At 41.4% G+C, this 19,849-nt stretch overlaps 1 protein-coding gene across 1 annotated transcript; it reads right to left on the bottom strand.

The window, feature by feature from the left end:
• Positions 1–4,020: 4,020 nt before the first annotated feature.
• LOC103725501 (zinc finger protein 211) lies at positions 4,021–15,368 on the bottom strand. Its single transcript, XM_017795527.2, has 4 exons — positions 15,283–15,368; positions 14,664–14,702; positions 13,514–13,640; positions 4,021–6,436 (listed from the first exon to the last, which is right to left on the bottom strand). The coding sequence occupies exons 2-4, from the start codon at positions 14,694–14,696 to the stop codon at positions 5,001–5,003; spliced, it is 1,596 nt and encodes a 531-aa protein (XP_017651016.1). The 5' UTR covers positions 14,697–14,702; positions 15,283–15,368; the 3' UTR covers positions 4,021–5,000.
• Between the last annotated feature and the right edge of the window lie 4,481 nt (positions 15,369–19,849).

Genomic DNA, 19,849 nt, shown 5'->3' with positions numbered 1-19,849 from the left:
CGGAGGAAGTTCCCGCCCCAAAGGCTGCATTTACAAGGAAAAGTTCCTCCCCTGGATTTTTATTGAATCAACGAACTGCCGCTCGGCGCATAGACCTCTGGGTAATGTAGTTCACAACACCTAAAGGCGTCACCGGGAAGGAGCAGTGTTGGGAGAAGTGTCCAACATGAAGTCTGCTGCTGGCTGAGTTAGTACACGAACTTCACAAGCAATACACACATACACATAAAATAAAAGTAATAAATAAAATTTTTTAAAATATTAAAAAAAAAATCTCTAGGAGCTGGAGAGATGGCTCAGTGGTTAAGAGCCCTGGCTTGCAAGGGACGTGGGTTCTATTCCCAGCACCCATATGGAGGCTAACTACCGTCAGTAACTCCAGTTTTAGGGGGAATTCAAGCCGGCTTCTGATTTCCGTGGACATTGCACAGCACAGGTGCACTTATATACAAGTCTCAGGTATGCCTAAGTCTCAGATACAACTCACACAACTAATGTTTAGACATTATCACCTATCTTATGAAGCCAACCTGAGTAGACGTCACTAATAGGAAGAACTAAATACACATCATATCACTATTCTGTATATGCATGCAATTTAAAATATTAAATTCTGTTTTGAAAGTTTCGGTAGGTTTTCTCAGGCAGAAGAAAAAAGAAAAAGACAAAATCGAGACAGCAAAGACAGAGGAGGGAGGATGAGTGGATGGATGTGAGACAATATCTGCTGTAGTTACCCACTTGCCCACCTGGAAAGTGTCTCTCTCACCTGTATAGTCATAAGGCATATAACTTTTATACATGCACGCTTGTCTTTCTAATACACACTGAAAGTTTCAAACACCAAATTCAAAGTACTATTACTCATTAAGGAGGAGAATAATCTATTAAATCTACCTCCTGATGGGGTATGCCTATGACATCTCCCTAGGATCCTGCTGAATGTATGCATTTCTCTGTGTGTTCATATATGTTCCTGTATGTCTTTTAGTTAAAAGTAAGACATAATTTGCATATGATCCTTAGCTTGCTTCGTTTACTTAACAATGTTATCTTGTACAACCTCAGACTGCCTCCCCTCCCCACATTGCATCTGATAAGCACCTCCTTATCTCTACTATTTGCAAACCCAGAACTCTTTCTACTCACAAGTGATGTCTTTGCAAGGTCTTTTCTGTACACTGTATGGAGTCATGGAGTCTAACTGGGGGCCTATACCTTGTTCCTTTATTTCAGGAGGATTCCTGGTCCTAGGCCTCAGAAAACTCAAAAGGCCCAGGGCTGATCTGATGCTTGTACTCTGTAGTCAGACTTCTTTCCTCCTGAAACTCATGTTGAGAAGTATCTTCTGTGGGGACAGGTGATGAGCCATACCTTCTCTGCCTCTGGAGGAGGATCCATCTAAGTGTTTTAGGCTGGAGCCATTCTTGGCTCTGGAGTATATGTAGACCATCACCTCATGAGGCCACCTTGCCCTACTATGTCATGCCCATGGACTGCTGAAGTCACACCAGCAAACTCCCTGCACTGCCTGCAGGCAGCTCAACATGTTAGAGACAGGCTCCCCAGCAATTGTTACTGCTAATGTCAACTTGAATAACCTTGAGAATCTCCCAGCTCTCAGGAGCTTCCTGAGCCTTGTGGCCTTGCGTCCTGGGTTTGGATGTTTTCTTTCTTTTCTGAGTCTTAGAAGAATCTCTCCTCCCTCTAAAAGGGACTATTTCAATTTGGAGGACATGGCTACGCAACACAACACAATGGCATTCAGCACCATAGAAGACCATTTCTGAGTCTGAGAGCTCCAAAGAGTGATACTGGATAACGCCAGTTCCGCAGGAGGGGGTCCTGAACTTCGTGACCGAAGAACGTGAACTGAGGACCAGCGTGCGCTTGTTAAAGTCCTTCTTTTGGAATGTGCTCAGCTACCTCTTCCACCCTTTGCCATGACTTCCCTGGGATGGTTTGGCGGTCTGACTGTGGACACCCCCCCCACCACTCTGAGTGTTTGAATACTTGGTCCACAGCAGTTTGGGGACTGTCATGGAACATTTAGGAAGTGTGGCCATGCTGGAAGAAGCATGTGACTCAGGGCAGGCTTTAAGATGTATACCCTTGCCCATTTCCAGTTTGTTTCTGTCTGCTTCCCCTGCCTGCCTGATGATGTGAACACCCAGCTTTCTGCCCTGGCTACCTCCTGCCATGCCTCTCCAAGCATTATGGAACACTCCAATAAACTCTTCCATGAGTCGCCTTAGTCATGGTGTTTTATCCCAACAACAGAAAAGTAACTAATACAGATAGAGTGTAAGCTAGAACGGTGAGGTAAAATACACTTTTCTCCCTGAAGCTGTTCTGGTGAGGGCACTTTATTACAGCAACAGAAACAAAACTTAAGACACTGCACTAAACTATATTAAAAAAATATTCAAAATTTGTCACTTCCTATTGAATTTATTACCCAAGTGGGCTTTTTTCTTTTTGTACTTACTGGGGATAGTGATAGAAACAGAATGGGATGCCTCTAACAACTCTTTCTTATGTGATATTTCAACATTCTGGTATCACCGTGATTAGAGGATTTATGACAGGGAAATTGGCAAACAATTCAGACAGGTTTGACTGATTATTTTATTGAATTGCTTATGGATTTACTGACATGATAAATAATATTAGTATAACCTTAAAAGTATGTGAATGTATATGATTATTCACCGTGTATGGCATGAAAAAAACTGCGAAACAAAAAACATCTGTTTATTTGTAAGGGAAAAGCAAACAGACACAATTCCTCATACAGAGAACAGGCAAAATATATAAACGGACATTTTACCCAAGAAGGTGTACAAGTGGAAAACACAAAACTGCGAAACAAAAAACATCTGTTTATTTGTAAGGGAAAAGCAAACAGACACAATTCCTCATACAGAGAACAGGCAAAAGATAGGAACAGACATCTTGCCCAAGAAGGAGTACAAGTGACAAACATATGAAAGAAGGTTGAGCATCATAAATCTTTACAGAAATGCAGCCGAAACTACTACATACTTACCAAACAGTAAACGCTAAAAGACAGTATCAACCACTGGGGAGGGTGTGGAATTAGATTCTCGTATACTCCCGGTGGGTAAGCAAAAACAAACAACACTTTGGTTCATAGTTTGGAAGTTTCATAAGGTAAACACTCACCTCTCCTGTGTCTCTGGCATTGCACATTGAGTCATTACTACACAAGAAGCTACACAGCACAGGAACCGTGTGCTGCTTGCAGAAGCTTCATTTACAGTTACTCCAAACAAGAAATAACCTAAACCACCACAAACAGATAAGCAATGCATCTGTAGAAACATACTACTCAGAGACAAAAATAATGAAATCCTTATATAAGACTCATCGAATAACCTCAAACGTTATTATAAATCAAACTAGGACAAAAAGGTTTGTGAATCAAATCATGTAAAATTATAAAAAGAATGTATTACATAACTGAAGGCAAATCAGTGGTTACATGAGGGTGATGAACTGGGGCGAGATTAGAGCACAGCATGAAGTAAATTAAGAGTGGTCAATATGCTCATTGTTGTGATTTGATGAGTTTATTACTAGGTTCAGTAATCCTGTTTTCTCTTTTTTTTTGAGACACTATCTCCCTGTAGTCCCAGCTAGTCTGGAACTCTCTATGTAGACCAGGCTGGCTTCAGTTTCACAGAGGTCTTCCTGCCTCTGCCTCCCCCGAGCTGGAACAAATGATGTGCACCACCATGCCCAGCTCCAGTAATCCTAACTTCATCTCCTTCTGATAACCTTGGAAGAGAAACTTGTGTTAGTAGCACCAAGCAGTAGCAATGAGTTTTATTTCTGGACAGAATGGTAGGTGACTAGGTCACAAAACCACACTGCTATGCAATTTCCTTTCTCTCTCTATTTAATTTTTCTGGTTTGTAAAGCAATGACCCATAGGTGAACATTCAAGAAATATTACAGGAATGAAATGTACAATATTAGCTGTTTTTCTGACAATGACTCCAGTTACAGAAGATAAACTTCCATGTAGATCCTGAGAACTTTAATACACATGAATCCTCACAAGAAGACAGTTTATGTCGTTCCCAGAGACAGAAGTTGTCACAATGTCCTATATTCTCAAGATGTCTCTCGAGCACATAAAAAAAAATGGTCACATCCAGTTCACAACTTAGTGTCATAAATCCTTGCAGTCCTTCTGCAGAGGCCTTGGGTAACCATTTAAATTAGGCCCAAACAGGGAAGAGAACTGTATTCTTCCACTATAATGTGTACTTCAAACACATTATGTGACCTCCACCTCCACAACCCAAACAAAATCTGTTCAGTCTATGATAGAAGGACCTAATTCTGTTGTTTAATCTATCTCATACAGTGAACAGAATCCCAATATTACAAGCAGGTAAAATAATAAAGACTTGGGCTGGAGAGATGGCTTAGTGGTTAAGAGTACTGATTGCTCTTGCAGAGGACCTGGGTTCAATTCCTAGTACCCATATGGTGGCTAACAACCATTTGTACTCCAGGTCCAGCAGATCTGATGCCTTCTTCTGACCTCTGCACAGGCATTGTGCAACATGGGTGCACCTACCCACCTGCAGGCAATACTCATAAGCATAAAAATAAATAAATACTTTATTCTTACAAAAACTGAAACAACGTGAGGCAGATGTTCCTGGACTGGCGATTTGAGGATGGGGGGAAAATAATATCACAAGATAAGAGTGTTCTTTAAAAGAGTCTTTCTTGGGAAGCTATCCCAAAGAGTTTTATCAGGGTCTCTGGTACAAAAGTGGGTCAGGGATATGAATGGCAAGAGCTGTATACAAGTTAGAAAGTGTAATAGAGATCTATAAAGCCTCCTCATCCCTGGAACTTAGGATACTGGGGCTTCCACCCAGATAGATAGCGCTCACACAGATGGTCTCCTTCAGAGTAACTGCAATATAAAGTGTACATTCCCTTCACAGCTAAGGTTTCTATCCAGTGTGGACTCTATGATGATGAATGAGGACAGCTTTGCCACCAAAGGATTTCCCATATTTATTGCACTGATAAGGCCTTTTTCTAGTATGAATTTTTCTGTGCTGGATGAGGCTGGAACTTTGGCTAAATGACTTCCCACAATCACTGCATTGATAAGGCCTTTCTCCAGTGTGAACCCTTAGGTGTTTAACGAGGTTAGATTTGCAGCTGAAGGATTTCCCACATTCGCTGCACTCAAGAGGCTTTTCTCCAGTGTGAACTCTTTGGTGGTTCTTAAGGTTGGAGCTATGGCTAAAGGATTTCCCACATTCTGCACAAATATATGGCCTTTCTCCTGTATGGACTTTGTGATGTGAACTGAAGCTGGAGCTCTGCTTGAAAGATTTCCCACATTTACTGCACTCATAAGGCCTTTCTCCATTGTGAAGTCTCCGGTGGTGAATGAGGCTAGAACTTCGGCTAAATGATTTTCCACATTCACTGCACAAATGAGGTCTTTCTCCAGTGTGCACTCTCTGGTGATAAATGAGGCTAAAATTCTGACTAAAAGACTTCCCACATTCACTGCACTCATAAGGTCTTTCTCCACTGTGAACTCTCTGATGCTGAATGAGGTTGGACCGTTGGCTAAAAAATTTCCCACATTCTCCACACTCATAAGGCTTTTCTCCAGTATGAACTTTCCTGTGGCTATTGAGGCTATAGATTTGACTAAAGGATTTCCCACATTCACTGCATTCATAAGGCTTTTCACCAGTGTGAACTCTCTGATGTATAAGGAAGCTGGAATAGTATGTAAAGAATTTTCCACATTCATTACATTCATAAGGTCTGTCTGCACTGTGGACTTTTTGGTGTTGAATGAGATTACATCGTCTTGTACAGGCTTTCCCACATTTACTGCACTCAAAAAGCCCTTCTTTAGAGAGGACAGTATGGTCCTGAGCAGGTGTAGGACTGCAGGCTTTCTTGCATTTTCCCCTGCTTGGACAACTTTTTCCATGGTGAGAGGCCGCCACACACTTGTTTCTGTTACTTGGTTTCTCCCGTGCATCAGTGCCTGGTTGGGGTGGAAATCCCATGCTGACCAGGAAGGCCTTCACAGCTTCCTTGCAGGTAAAGGGTTGCCCTGACAAATGGACACTGCAGCTCTTCACAAGTGAGAGTCTCTCAGCATAGCTTCTGCAGAGGACCTCCTTAACGGACTGCCTCTGTTGCTGTGGAAGATTTGTAGTGAAGTAGAGTTGTTCTCCACATGTGTACACTTCCTTTCCATGGTGGGCAGCCAAGTGCAGCATGTCTCCCGAGACATCATAAGGGCAGGCACCCTGGGAAGATGGACCTTCTCTGGAAGTCTTGACTTGAGACAATCCTGCAGAAATGCTCAGTTCAGAAGGTGCCACCTCATGCTCTGCTACTCGTGAGCAACCTGAAAGCAAAGAAGTAACTGATCTTTACGTTGCCTTTCTTAGGAAGGAGAAAACCTGTTCTTTTACATCACCTATTCATGCATTTGTGTGTGTGTGTGTATGTGTGTGTGTGTGTTTCTGTATGCACAGGTACAAGTGTACCATGGCACTTGGAGGATGGAAGACAACTTGTGGGAGTTGAATTTTTCTTTCCACCATGTGAGTTCTGGAGATCAAACTGAGGTCATCAGATTTGGGGGAAATGCCTCCACCCAATCAGTGATCGCACAGACCCCATAAATGTATTTCTTAAATAGCCAAGCAGAAGTCCCTGAAAGTTTTCAGGAGTTGAGATCAGCTTCAGGAAGTAGCTGCTGTATATTACTGGGTTCCTAAGATCATAGAACATAGAAGATAATACTAGGCACATGGCATAATAAAGTGTGATCCAGGGTACAAGGCGTACCTTTGCCAATGGCTTTTGCAGGATAGTATTTGTTGTTGACACATGGAGGTGCAAGGTTAAGAGGACTGGCTGCTCTTGCAGAGGACCCAGGTTCAATTCCCAGGACCCACATGGCAGCTAACTCCATTTCCAGAGGGATCCGATGCCCTCTTCTGACCTCCACGGGTACTGCACAACACAGGTGCACTTATATACATGCAGGCCACACATTCATACCCATAAAATAAAAATAACAATATTTTAAGAAAATAAAAAAAGAAAATGAAACACAAAACAACAAAACCTCTGGAACACATTAAAAGCAGTCCTAAGAGGGAAGTTTTTAGCTCTAAGAGCCTACAAGTATTAAAAATCAGGAGTGAGCTGGGCGTGGTGGCGCATGTCTTTAATACCAGCACTTGGGAGGCAGAGGCAGGTGGATCTCTGTGAGTTCCAGGTCAGAACCTATCTCAAAAAAAAAAAAAATCAGAAGGATCACAAATAAATAACTTAATAACTCAGCAATCCGGAAAAACAGGAACAAACTAAAACTCAAATCCAGCAGATGAGAAGAAATAATAATAAACAGAGCATAGCTGGTTGTGGTGGTGCACACCTCTAGTTCCAGCACTTGGGAGGCAGAGGCAGGCAGATCTCTGTGAGTCCCAGGCCAGCTGGGGCTGCAGGGAGACCCTGTCTCAAAAAGACAAAAAAAAAGCAAAAATAACCAACCAAAAAAAACCAACAAAACCAGAGCAGAACTACAACAAATACTGCTTAAATTATTCAAAAAGATAGAAAGAGGGATAACACCCAGACATTTTCTACAAAGCCAGTATTACTCAAATACACAAACCAGGTAAAGATATAACAGAAAGAGAAAACTATAGGCTAATACCCTAATGAACATAGATGCAAAAATTCTCGATAAAAAACTTTCAAACATATCTAGAGTCACTCTCTAGATAGGCTGACTAGACTCCAGTGGATGAATTTGCACCAAGGGACATTTGGCTACAAATGCTCAACCAGATAGGACCTAACATATATGACAGAATGCATGAAATCTGGTGGGGGGATATGAGGGGCCCCAATGGGGGAAGGGGCCTTAATTTGATTAAGACCTATTATATGAAATGAAAAACTCAATAAAATATAAATTTTAAAATATTTTCAAACCACATACAAATACATACCAAAAACATCACCCATCAAGATCAAGTTGGCTTTGTTCCAGAGATGTAGGGCTCGTTTATTATATGTAAGTCAATAAATATAATAAATCATATAAATGGACTCAGACAAAAATCATGATCATCTCAATAGATGCAGAAAAGGCCTTTGGCAAAATCCAACATGCATTCGTGATAAAAATCCTAGAGGGAATTGGGCTGGAGGGAACATACCTCAAAATTTATATATATATGCATGCCCACAGCCAACGTTATCCTAAATGGAGAAGTACTCAAAGCATTCCCATTAAAATCAGGAACCAGGTAAGTCTGTCCACTAACCCCATTCATTTTCCAAAAAGTAGTTGAAACCCAAGGAAATCCAGGGGGCACTATTTGTAAAAGAAGAGGTCAAATTATCGCTATTTGCAGATGATATATATGAGATCCCAAAAGTTCTACCAGAAAACTTCTAGAAATGATCAACATTTTCAGCAAAGTGGAAGGTTACAAAATCAATTTACAAAAATCACTAGCCTTTTTATATACCAATAATAACCAGTCAGAGATAGAGGTAAGCATTCTCATTCACAATAGCCTCAAAAAAAAAAATCTAGAAATAATCCTAACCAAAGATGTCAAAAATCTCTACAATGATAACTTTGAACCTTTGAAGAAAGAGACTGATGAAGACACTGGAAGACAGGAAGACCTCTTGTGCTCATGGACAGGTAGAATTAATGTAGTGAAAATGTCCATCTTACCAAAAGCAATTTACAGATTCTATGTTAACACAACCAAAGTCCTCATGGCATTTTTCACAGAAATGGAAAGACAGCATCTCCAACAAAGGATGCTGGAAAAGCTCAATCTCTACATGAAGAAGAATGAAATTAGACTCACATCTATTTCCCTATACAAAAACAAAACAATACAACGAAAACATAAAACAACTCCAAATGGATCAAAGACCTTAATGTGAAATCCAAAACACTAAAACTATTAGAAGAAATATAAGTAGTACATTGGAAGACATAGGTGCAGGAAAGGGCTCTTTCCATTGGACTTTATTCACTCAGGAGTTAAGGTACCATTGACAAATGCAACCTCAATAAACTAAAAACCTTCTACACAGCAAAGGAAACAATCAAGGTAAGAGGAAGCCCTCGCAGTGGGAAAGAATCTTTGTCATCTGTACATCTGATAGAGGACTAATTTCCAAAACATACAAAGAACTGAAAAAACAAAGAATCAAGAAAACATGACAAAACTTTTTTTTTTAAAAAAGGGCTATTGATTTGAACAGAGTTCTCAAAAGAAAAAGAAAAATGGCTAATATACCTTTAAAAGTGTCTAACATCCTTAGCAATTAGGGAAATGCACTACTTTAAGATTTCATCTTACCCCACTCAGAATGGATAAGATCGAGAAAATAAATGACTATAAATGTTGGTAAGGGTATGAGGAAACAGAACGTTCATTGACTGCTGTGGATTGCCAATGGTGTACCCACTGTGGAAGTCAGTGTAGAGAAGGGGTTTTTTGTTTTGTTTTTTAAATTTATTATTTTTATTTTTTGTGTATGTATTGCCTGAATGTATGTAAATGTACCCATGTCATGCAATACCTGACATCAGAAGAAGGTCCTGGGTTCCCTGGAACTGGAGTTATAGATGCCTGATAGGCACAATGTGGGTGCTGGGAGTCAAACTCAGGTCCTCTGCAAAAGCAGCCATTGCTATTAACCACTGAGCCATCTCTACAGCCATTATTTTATTTTTTTGGTATTTTTTGAGATGGGTCTCCCTGTAGCCCTAAGCTGACCTGAAACTTGTTATGTAGACCAGACTGGCCTCTACCCCCCCAGAGATCTACGTGTTTCTGCTGGGATTAAAGGCATGTGACACCATGCACTGCTCGAGGACTTTTAAAAAACTAAAAATAGAACTACTATATGATCCAGCTATACCACTCCTTGGTAAATGCACAAAGAACTCAGTATCTTACTACAGAGATACCTGCTCAGTCATGTTCTTGGTGTTTTTTTTTTTTTTCACGTCAGCTGAAAAATGGAAACATCCTAAATGTCTCTCTACCAATGAATGGATAATAAACCCATGATACATTTGCACAAAGGAGTTCTACTCAGTGGTCAAGAAAAATGAAATCATGAAATTTGCAGGAAAATGGATAGAACTAGGAATTGTTATACTAAGTGAGGTAACCCAGACTCAGAAAAACAAGTGACACATATTCTCTCTCATTTGTGGATCCTAACTTCAAAGCTTTAGATGTAAATATATATCTTGACATAACCTCAGGAGCCAGGAAGATCGAAAGTAACCAAGAGGGTAAAAGAGAAGACAGAGCTTGGGAGAGGGGGATACTAAGAAACAGGAGTTATCAAGGGGAAATCGGGGATACGTTAACTAGGGAGGGAGGAGGGAGAGCTATACAGGTGCAGGGAGGGGAAAGAGGTAAACAGTGCTTAAGTGCTTAAACTAAAGGGAAATGCAGTATTGAATAAGCCTACTGAAAAATACAAATAGTACTATTAATATTAATGTGAACACATGTGTATAGCTGAGGGCTGTATAAGAAAAATCACAGTGCCGGGCATGGGAAACTTCCCTCTGAGTTGTTGCCCAGGGTAGCCCTAAAGACTCCCAAAATAATATAGGCTATTGCCATAGCCCTCGATTGCCTTCTGGAACTTGGGAAGACCCTATTGCTAAAGATATGGCATACTTCGGACATAAGGCTTGGAGGAATTGAGCTGGAACTGACCTGGGAGCCTCCTCCCTTAGGACTAGCTCTCATAGCATCAAAAGATGCTACACAAGCTGCCAAGGGAGAAAACCAGTCAATGCTCTTACGAAGATGAAAAGTCTATGAACCACAATGACCAGCCCAGCACATAGTCTCTCCTGGTACAGTAGTGGCACTTTCATCTAGGGGTAATCAAAAGCTGTCTAATTGGACTTAAGGCCCTTTAGCAGGCAGGCAATCACACATGGTACTGTAAAGATAGTCAAATACACATGTTTGGAGAGGTCCTGGACCTTAGTGAAGAACATACGTCTGTCATTTCCCTAAACCAATGTGTACTTCTCACTACTCATCAACAAAGCTTTTCGCAACAGATGGAGACTATCAAAAAGTTCTATGACTGGTCAAACACAGAGAATAAGTGACTGGGAGGTACCCAGCCCTAAGTGATACATTTATAATGCAATCACTACACCTCAGGGAACAAGGTAGAAGAGGAGGCGGAAAGACTGTAAGAGCCAGGTGGACAAGAAACCCGTTGCTCTTTGATGCATTCAAGACAAGACAAGACAGGAGGTGGGCATGATGTGCACACCTTTAATCCAGGTACTCAAGAGGCAGGTGGATCCAGATCCGTGAGATCAAGGCTTGCATGGTCTACAAAGTGAGTTCCAGGTCAGCTAGGGCTACAGAAACAGCCTGTCTCAAAAAACAAAAAAACAAAACAAAACAAGAACGTCAGGACAGGGAAGCTGCACCAGTGAAATCTCGACAGTATGGCAATCAGCAAAATGAGAGAATTGGCCGACATGCCAAGGCGGATGGGGGAATGTCAGGGTCCCACCCCAAGATGAAGAGCTACAGGCAATCAATGGATGTTGAGTGAGGGAGAATCAGTTTTCTCAAGGGACTAGCTCCCTGGGAGGTTATCTAATCCCAAATGGACAGCCCTAAACAAAGGTACATAATGTGTGTGTGTGTGTGTGTGTGTGTGTGTGTGTATTTATAAATCCATGTATCTATATGTAACAATATCAATGAAGATGACAGGAAGCTGAGGAAGGAGGAAAATTTGAGCCCATGAATTTGAGACCAGCCTAAGCAATGCAGCAAGAGCAAACAATTCTTAAAACAAAAAATTAAAAAGGATGGATCAGAGATCTAAATGTAAAGACTCTATGGTTCTATTTATTTGAAGTAGTTATGAGTGATCAAATTCATAAAAGTCAAAAGGAGGTGACCACTGAGCTGTATACTTAAAATAGTTAAAATGGTAAATTTTTACATATATTTTACCAAATTAAAAATCAACTAGCATTTTTGAAGAGGTTCTTACAAGAACAGTCTAAACACTGACAATGTCAGTGACTCCCCAGCACGGCATAGGCAGGGACATATAAATACCAGGTATAATGTAGAAAGACTTGGGGGGTGGTTAAAGTACTTGCTGTATAAGCATTGAGGACCAGAGTTAGGATCCCCAGAAACCCACTAAAATGCTGGGTGGGAATTGTGGCTAACCTGAATCCAGACTTAGAAGGTAGAGCTGGGAACCTAGAGTCAGCTGACTAACAAGAATGGCCATATCAGCAAGCTCTGGGTTTGAGACCCTGCCTCAGTGAATAAAGGGGACTCAAGAGAATGCTTCTGGTAGCAACCTGAGTTTCCATGTACACACCACACACACACAAACACACACACACACACGAACCCATACACAACACAGACACGCAGGCACACACACACATGCACACATCATATATGCACACAAAAAGTGGAAAAACAAAGAAAAAGAACAAAAAAGCCTTAGGTGCCATGAATTTATAAAGTTCCAAGATGGGGGAGAAGGTAAGTCTGGTGGAATCTGTTATGCTCGGTATGACGGGGAAAAATTAATCTAATGTGGAACTAATGAACAATGACTTCAGTATAACTTTATTCTGTGTGGTAAATGAATAAGTACTAACAAATAAAAACCCTATGTACTCCTAATAATAAGCACATCTGTTGATATATGTTGATGTAACAGGTAGGACTTTGGAAGCTTCTACTTCTATTCAAATCATAGAGGCCACTCTGAGCTTGGCCTTAGGATGGGATAAGGCAAGAGAGACAACCATAAAAACCACCCTGTGAAGGCCTGGAAGAATGCAGCTTCCTGCAGTTGAGAAAGTACCTGTTACTGTGTGTCTTATTGTTAAAACAGCTAAAATTGTATCGGCATCAGCATATTCCTGCAAAATGTCACAATGCCACACTCAACCAAAACATCTGTTTTTCTTTTAAAGTGCTGTTTAAATTTCCTTTAATAGCCTATTGGGCACATATACTGTGCAGGAAGTCTCAAATCCACCAATATGATTACTGCCAAGGGAAGATGTGATAAATCTTATTAAAAACCTGTATGTATTTCTGGTCCAGGCCTCAGTTCCTGGGGCAGAAGCACAGACTGGGCCTGCATACAATAATGAACAACTTCCTCTGTATCCTGAGTATGGTTTGAGTCTTCTTGACCAGACAGGTCAGTCTTGGGTTAATTCCCATAACAACTATCCATTACTGAGTTCTTATCAGTGGTACATACTCAGACTACTTACCCTGGGAACAAGGAAAGGCGAATGCCCATGGTTCAGACACGAGAACTTCTCCAAAGAAGAAAGAAAGAGGCAGAGTTTGCCCCCAGAGCATTAAGGGCAGGTATAAGGACTTACCCACTGAGTACGTAAGTGCCATGTTCTCCAGCATCACATCAAGGTACAGGTTTCTCTGAGGCTCATCGAGAAGATCCCATTCTTCCCATGAGAAGTACACCGCCACATCTTCAAAGGTCACACTACCCTGACAAGACAGAGACTTCTGAAACCAAGAAATGTCTTACATTGAAGACCCATAATCCATGTGTTCTAGTTTGTTTCTCCATTGCTGTGACGAAACACACTGACCACTTCCAACTTGGGGAGGAAAGGGTTTATTCAGCTTACATCTCCCAGGTCACAGTTCATCAGGGAGCCCAAGGTAGGAACTCAGGGCAGGAACCTGGAGGCAGGAGCTGGAGCACAGGCCATGGAGGAATGCTGCTTACTGCCTTGCTCCCCTGGCCCCTGCTCAGCCTGCTTTCTTATGCAACACAGGCCCAACTGTCCAGGGGTGGCACCACCCACGGTGGGCTGGGCCCTCCCACATCACTCATCAAGAAGATGCCCCTCAGACATGGCCACAGGCCAGTCCAATGAAGGCAATTCCCCAATTGAGGCTCCCTTAACCCAGGTGTGTCAAGTTGACACTAAAGCTATCCAGCACACCATGTCTTACACATCTATCCCCATGCCCACCTTCCTCCCAAGCTTTCCCACTGAGGAGATCTCAGAATGCCGGTGCCATCAGTGCTGGCCTTCCTTGTTCCTATTATATCACTGTGTTCATTCATTCAGTTTTCCATGCTGCAACCAGGTAGAATCTGTTAAGATAACTCTGTCCACTAATACAAAATTCCTATTACTTTCACAATAGAAGTCAAAATTCGGAGGCTGGTAAACCTCACATTCCAACAGTGGCTTCTGCCTACACATTGTTACAGTTTGCTGCCACCAGAAAAAAAAGGGATGCAGCTCTCTGAACATGCTCACCTATAAGCATTTCTATATAGGTCATAAATTCTATACCTCTCCTTCTGTGGCCCTGAAATGGGAACCCCTCCATATAACTTCCAGCACCAGATGACCCTTACTTTGGTGATTCTCCTGGGCTCCCAAACACAAGGTCTGGGAGATTAGCAGGTGAGGATTCCCAATACATCACAAACCCAGAGAATGTTTGGTGGGTATCAGGAGCAGAGAAGAGAACGGAACACCCTCCACTCACCTCTGACAGTTCCAAGAGTGATTCTGTAGCCATGGGAACCTGTGGGGAGAGACAATCCATAAAGGGACTTGGCCACAGAGGCTTCACCTGCACAGGCCTTCCCCACACCCCTGCATGGCCTCTCAGGCATGTAACCTCGGGCTGACTGTCATGCCTCAGTTCTTAGTACTTCCTATCAGTCGTGTGGCCTTGAGAAAGGGGGTTAACCTCCCCATGCCTCCGCATCCTCGAAACCTTCTTCTAAAGTTGATTCTTCCACCTACCAACCTTTCAGAGATTTTCCAAATCCTAACTCAGAGCCTCTCTTTTCTTCAGAACTGTCTCTCCACGGCTCCCAGGGCTCTACCAATGAGGGAACAACACTTCAGCTAGACACTAATGAGTTTATCTCAAATTTGCTTCCCATAAGTAATAATGTGGAGACACTAAGTTCTCCCTGCTCTAAGACTTTGCACATGGCATCCCTCTGCCTGTCACTTCTCCCACACTTCAGCACACAGTCGACAGATGGAGGGACATCTCATGGCCTGAGATACTGGCCCTGAGACTGCATGGCCATGAGCCCGCTCATCACTGGGCTTTTTGGATTCAGGCGAGGATCAAAGGATGTGGCATTTACCTGAGTTGAATTCCTCAGCTTGGTCCTAGGCACCTGATTAACGGGAGGGGCGGTGCCAGGAGAGGTGGGCACCAGGGGCAGGTCCCCTATGAGGCGGACCTCATAGGCTGGGTCTTAGAGAGCTTTTGGAACCGCCTCCAGGGTCTAGACCATCAATCACTAAGCTCTGGGCTCTGAAAACCAAAGGGGTTGACCAAGGGAACGGGCAGGGGCGGATCAGAATGACCGCCTGGAAGATGGAGGAAGTTCGCGCCCCAAAGGCTACAACTACAAGGAAGTATTCGGTCCCTGGATTTTTAATGGATCAACGAAATGCCGCTCCGCGCATAGATTTCTGGGTAGTGTAGTTCACAATGTCTTATGTCTTAAGGCGTCACTGCGAGGGAGCTAGGTTGGAAGCAGGGTCCAACATCAGTTCTGTAGCTGGCTAGACACATGCTTGGACTTCATTGCGACTTAAAAAAAATAGTTTAAATCATTTTTATTAGTTAATTTTCAGAGTGTTTTTTCTTTATCTTTTTCTTTTTCTTTCTTTTTTTTTTTCCTGAGGTAGGCGCTCATGTAGCCAAGGCTGGCCAGGAACTCCCTAGACCTCCACTGGTATCTAGAAGTGAATACACATTATATTTCTGTTCCACATATGATTTCAATTTTAAATATTAAAGTCAGTTTTGGAAGCTTTAGTAGGTTCTTTCGGGGACAACAAGGAAGAAAGAAAAGACAAAAATTGAGACAGCAAAGACAGAGGGGGATGGATGAGCAGCCATTCTACTGTGGGGTATTTTTTGGTCAAGGAACAGGGCATCAGTCTTGGCAGCAAGTGCCTGTACCCACTGAGCCATCTCTCTGACCATTTTCCTTTTTTTTTGGTATTTTTGAGACAGGGTCTCTCTGCAGTCCTAGCTGGCCTGAAACTTGCTATGTAGACCAGGCTGGCCTCAAACTCACAGAGAGCCTCCTGCCTCTGCTTCCCAGGTGCTGGGATTAAAGGCATGTGCCACAATGCCCGGACCCCATTTTCCTTTTAAGTGTGATTTTAATAAATGAGCTTTCTTTTCCTTTCAGGTCCATGATCTCTTCCTCAACTTTTTGGCTGCAGATTTTGCAGTGTCTTTTATTAAATCTTCTTCTATCAATCCATTCTTTGGTGAATTAATCCACAAAGAATGACTCACTGAACTGTCATTATTTGCATCACAACTTCTATTTTATTTTTATTTACAAAGTACATGAATGGAGTGATTTCATGTTGACAAAACACATGGTCTATTATTGTGATGCGACAAAATGTCCAGATGTAGACAATTTGATTACAGGAAGCAACATATAAACACCAGACAGGAGAAATCACTTAAGAAGTATTTAGAACACTGTATTCTAACCAAAAACACCATAATTTTAGCATTAATAATGTTCTTAAATATAAGCATGAATAAATGTTAACCCAAATTACTAATCTTTTGGATGATGACAGTATCTTATATTATATATTAGTTATCAATATGAGATCTAATAGACTAGTTGCTAATGAAGTGTCAGGTGAAAGCAATAATAATGATTTTAAACCCCTACAGATGGGCTGGTAAGATTGCCCAGTGGCTGAAGGTATCTGTCACCAAGTCAGAAGATCGGAATTTGATCCCCAGGCCCCACATGGTGGAAGGAGAAAGCTGATGCCTGCAAAGTGTCCTCTGACCTCCACACAAGTACACAGCACATGTGTCCACCTACCTTCCCCCCAACCCCCACACAAACATGCACACAAAATAAATAAAATGTAATGGAAAATCCAATAGAATTCGCAGTCTTTAATAAAGAAACTTCCGAGTCTCTGCACTGATCACAAACCTGTTCCCAAATGTATCCCAGATCCATGTGATGGTCACTTCCTTTGTGTGCAGAAATAATGATCTTTAAGGAATGATAGGGGGAACTGTTAGTAGGTCTTCCACTGAATCATTACCTAAAGGAAACCTAAGCTGTTAGGGACCAACTGAAAGTTGTCCTGAGCAAACATATCAAAAGTGTCACTGAAACAGTGAAGGATTTGCTATAGGGGCAGAACTATGGGACCATGCCCTGTGCTGGGGGCTAAGTCAACAAAGGAGTGTTGAGGGATGTTTAGTGCTGTGAGGAGAAAATTTAGTATCAGATCATCTCTAGGATCTTTGAGTTCCCTGAGGCCTAAGAGCAAGGGTCCTTCTGAAACAAAGAGGCACGGTGTAGGCCCAGGTAAGACCACACTGACAAGACTTTGCAAAGATATCCTGGGAGAAGATATCCACTAGCTACAGGGCTGGGTGTATAGCTAGTAGAGATAAGGAGGTGCCTATCAGGTGTAATGAGAGGAAGGAAGCCTGAGATTGTACAAGATAACAATGTTAAGTAAACAAAGCAAATGAAGGATCATATGCAAATTAAGTCTTAACTAAAAGACTTGTACAGGAACATGCATGAACACACAGAGAAAGGCATCAATTCTGCAGGATCTTAGGAAGTTATTACATTACAGGCGTGCCCTCTCAGGAGGTAGAGTTAACAGATCCTTCACCTCTAAGTAAAAATACGTAAGTGTGATACTTCTTGATGAGTACATTGGCTTTGTTAAATGTCAGAATCTTTCAGTGCGTATTAGGAAGAGGGCAGGTACAAAAGTTAGATGACTTATGAGTAAGCACTCTACATGTGGAAGAGACACTTGTGGTTAGCAGGTGTGTGTTTGGGGGAGGGGGTGTGAGACTGGGTACTGACCAGAGCAGACATTGTCTCTCATGCATCTACCGTAGTGCTGCCCACTTAGTTTTATTCTACCTGTAGCGATCTAGTTTGACCAAAACCATTTGTTGAAGATTTTTTTTCTACAGTGTATATAGATATACTAATGCCTTCCCCTAATGCCTTCTAAAAGTCAGGTAGCTGCTGTAAAGTGCATGGACTTAAATCTACACTCCAATGCTACTTCATTGATCAATGTATCCGTTTTTACACCTTCTATCGTTTTCATTACTAATATTCTGCAGAATAATTTGAAATAAGAGATAATGATACATCCAACTCTGCTTTTTTAAAGATATTTTATTATATATATTTTATGTGTATGAGTGTATTGCCTGCATGTATGTGAGTAGGCCCAAGTTATGCAATGCCACGGAGGTCAGAAGAGGGCTTCGGATTCCCCTGGAACTGGAGTTAAGGACAGTTCATAGCTGCCATGTGGGTGCTGGGAATCAAACCCAGGTCCTCTGCAAGAGCAGTCAGTGCTCTTAACCACTGAGCCATCTCTCCAGCCCCCTCCAAACTCCCTTTTTATTGTTCAAAATTGCTTTGGTTATCCTGAGCTTGTGTCTGTGTGTGTGTGTGTTTCCATATGAAATTTGTGATTATTTTTTCAATTTATATGAAGAACTATCTTGAAGTTTTAATGGGGATTGTATTGAATCTGTATATTGTGATTTTCATTATTTATTTATTTTAATTTTATGTCTATGAGTGTTTTGCCTGCATGTGTTTAAGTGTACCCAGGTCATGTAATGCTCACAGAAGCCAAAAGAGGATATCAAATCCCCTGGAACTGGAGTTACAGATGGCTGTGAGCCGCCATGTGTGCCTTCTGCAAGAGCAGCCAGCCAGTGCTCTCACTCACTGAGCCATCTCACCAACTCCTAGATTGTGTTTGTTAGGATGGCTATTTTAATATCAATCCTACCAATCCATGAGCATACCAGGTCTTTCCATCTTCTAGTATCTTCTTCAATTTCTTCCTTCAATGCCTTAAAGGTTTGTATTCTACAATTCACTTCCTTGGTTAGACTTATTCCAAGGCTAACATAATGGGATCATTTTCCTAGTTTCTTTCTCAGTATGTTTTCTGTTGGTCTATTAGCACACACACTGACTTGTGTGTGCTATTTTTTGTATCCTGTTATTTTACTGATTGTGTTGATCAGCTCTAGTTTTCTGATAGAATATTTTTTAATTATTTATTTAATAACCACATACTTAGAAGAAGCATTTCATTACAACAGCATTGACATATTCAATAACAATTTCCAGAGCTAAGATGCATCTCCTTCAAAATTGTAGAGTTTTAGGTTTACAGTTGAATTATTACAGTTATACAATATTGTACTCAGTATAAACCCTATAAGACATAACATTAAATGAGGTTTTAACCTTTAAAAAAGTTCTCCATTTCATAATTAAAATACACAGTTTCATACAGAAAAATTCATTTTAATGCAGTTGACATTAAGTTGTTTGCACATGAGTTTCTAATCTCTATATATCTGATTATTACTAGTCACAGTTGGTTACTTTCTGAGCTTCTAGGCATCTGAGCATGGATATAAAGTTGTCAGGTAGATTTCAATGGTAATGTTTTTCACATCTACTAATTATTTAGGAGCAAATTTTTATGCTTTGAAGATATATTATTTTTTAATCATTTTTTTTTAATTTTTAATAACTACATGATTAGAAGAAGCATTTCACTACAGCTTAAACATATTCAGTAACACACTCCAGAGCAAGAGTACATCTCTTTCACAAGTGGCTGCAAGTTTCTAGG

Source organism: Nannospalax galili, unplaced genomic scaffold (genome assembly GCF_000622305.1).
Source record: "Nannospalax galili isolate Female #2095 unplaced genomic scaffold, S.galili_v1.0 scaffold649, whole genome shotgun sequence".
In the NCBI taxonomy this organism is placed as follows: Eukaryota; Metazoa; Chordata; class Mammalia; order Rodentia; family Spalacidae; genus Nannospalax; species Nannospalax galili.
The sequence above is the reverse complement of the archived record's forward strand: the minus strand, read 5'-3'. Positions and strand labels throughout refer to the sequence as shown.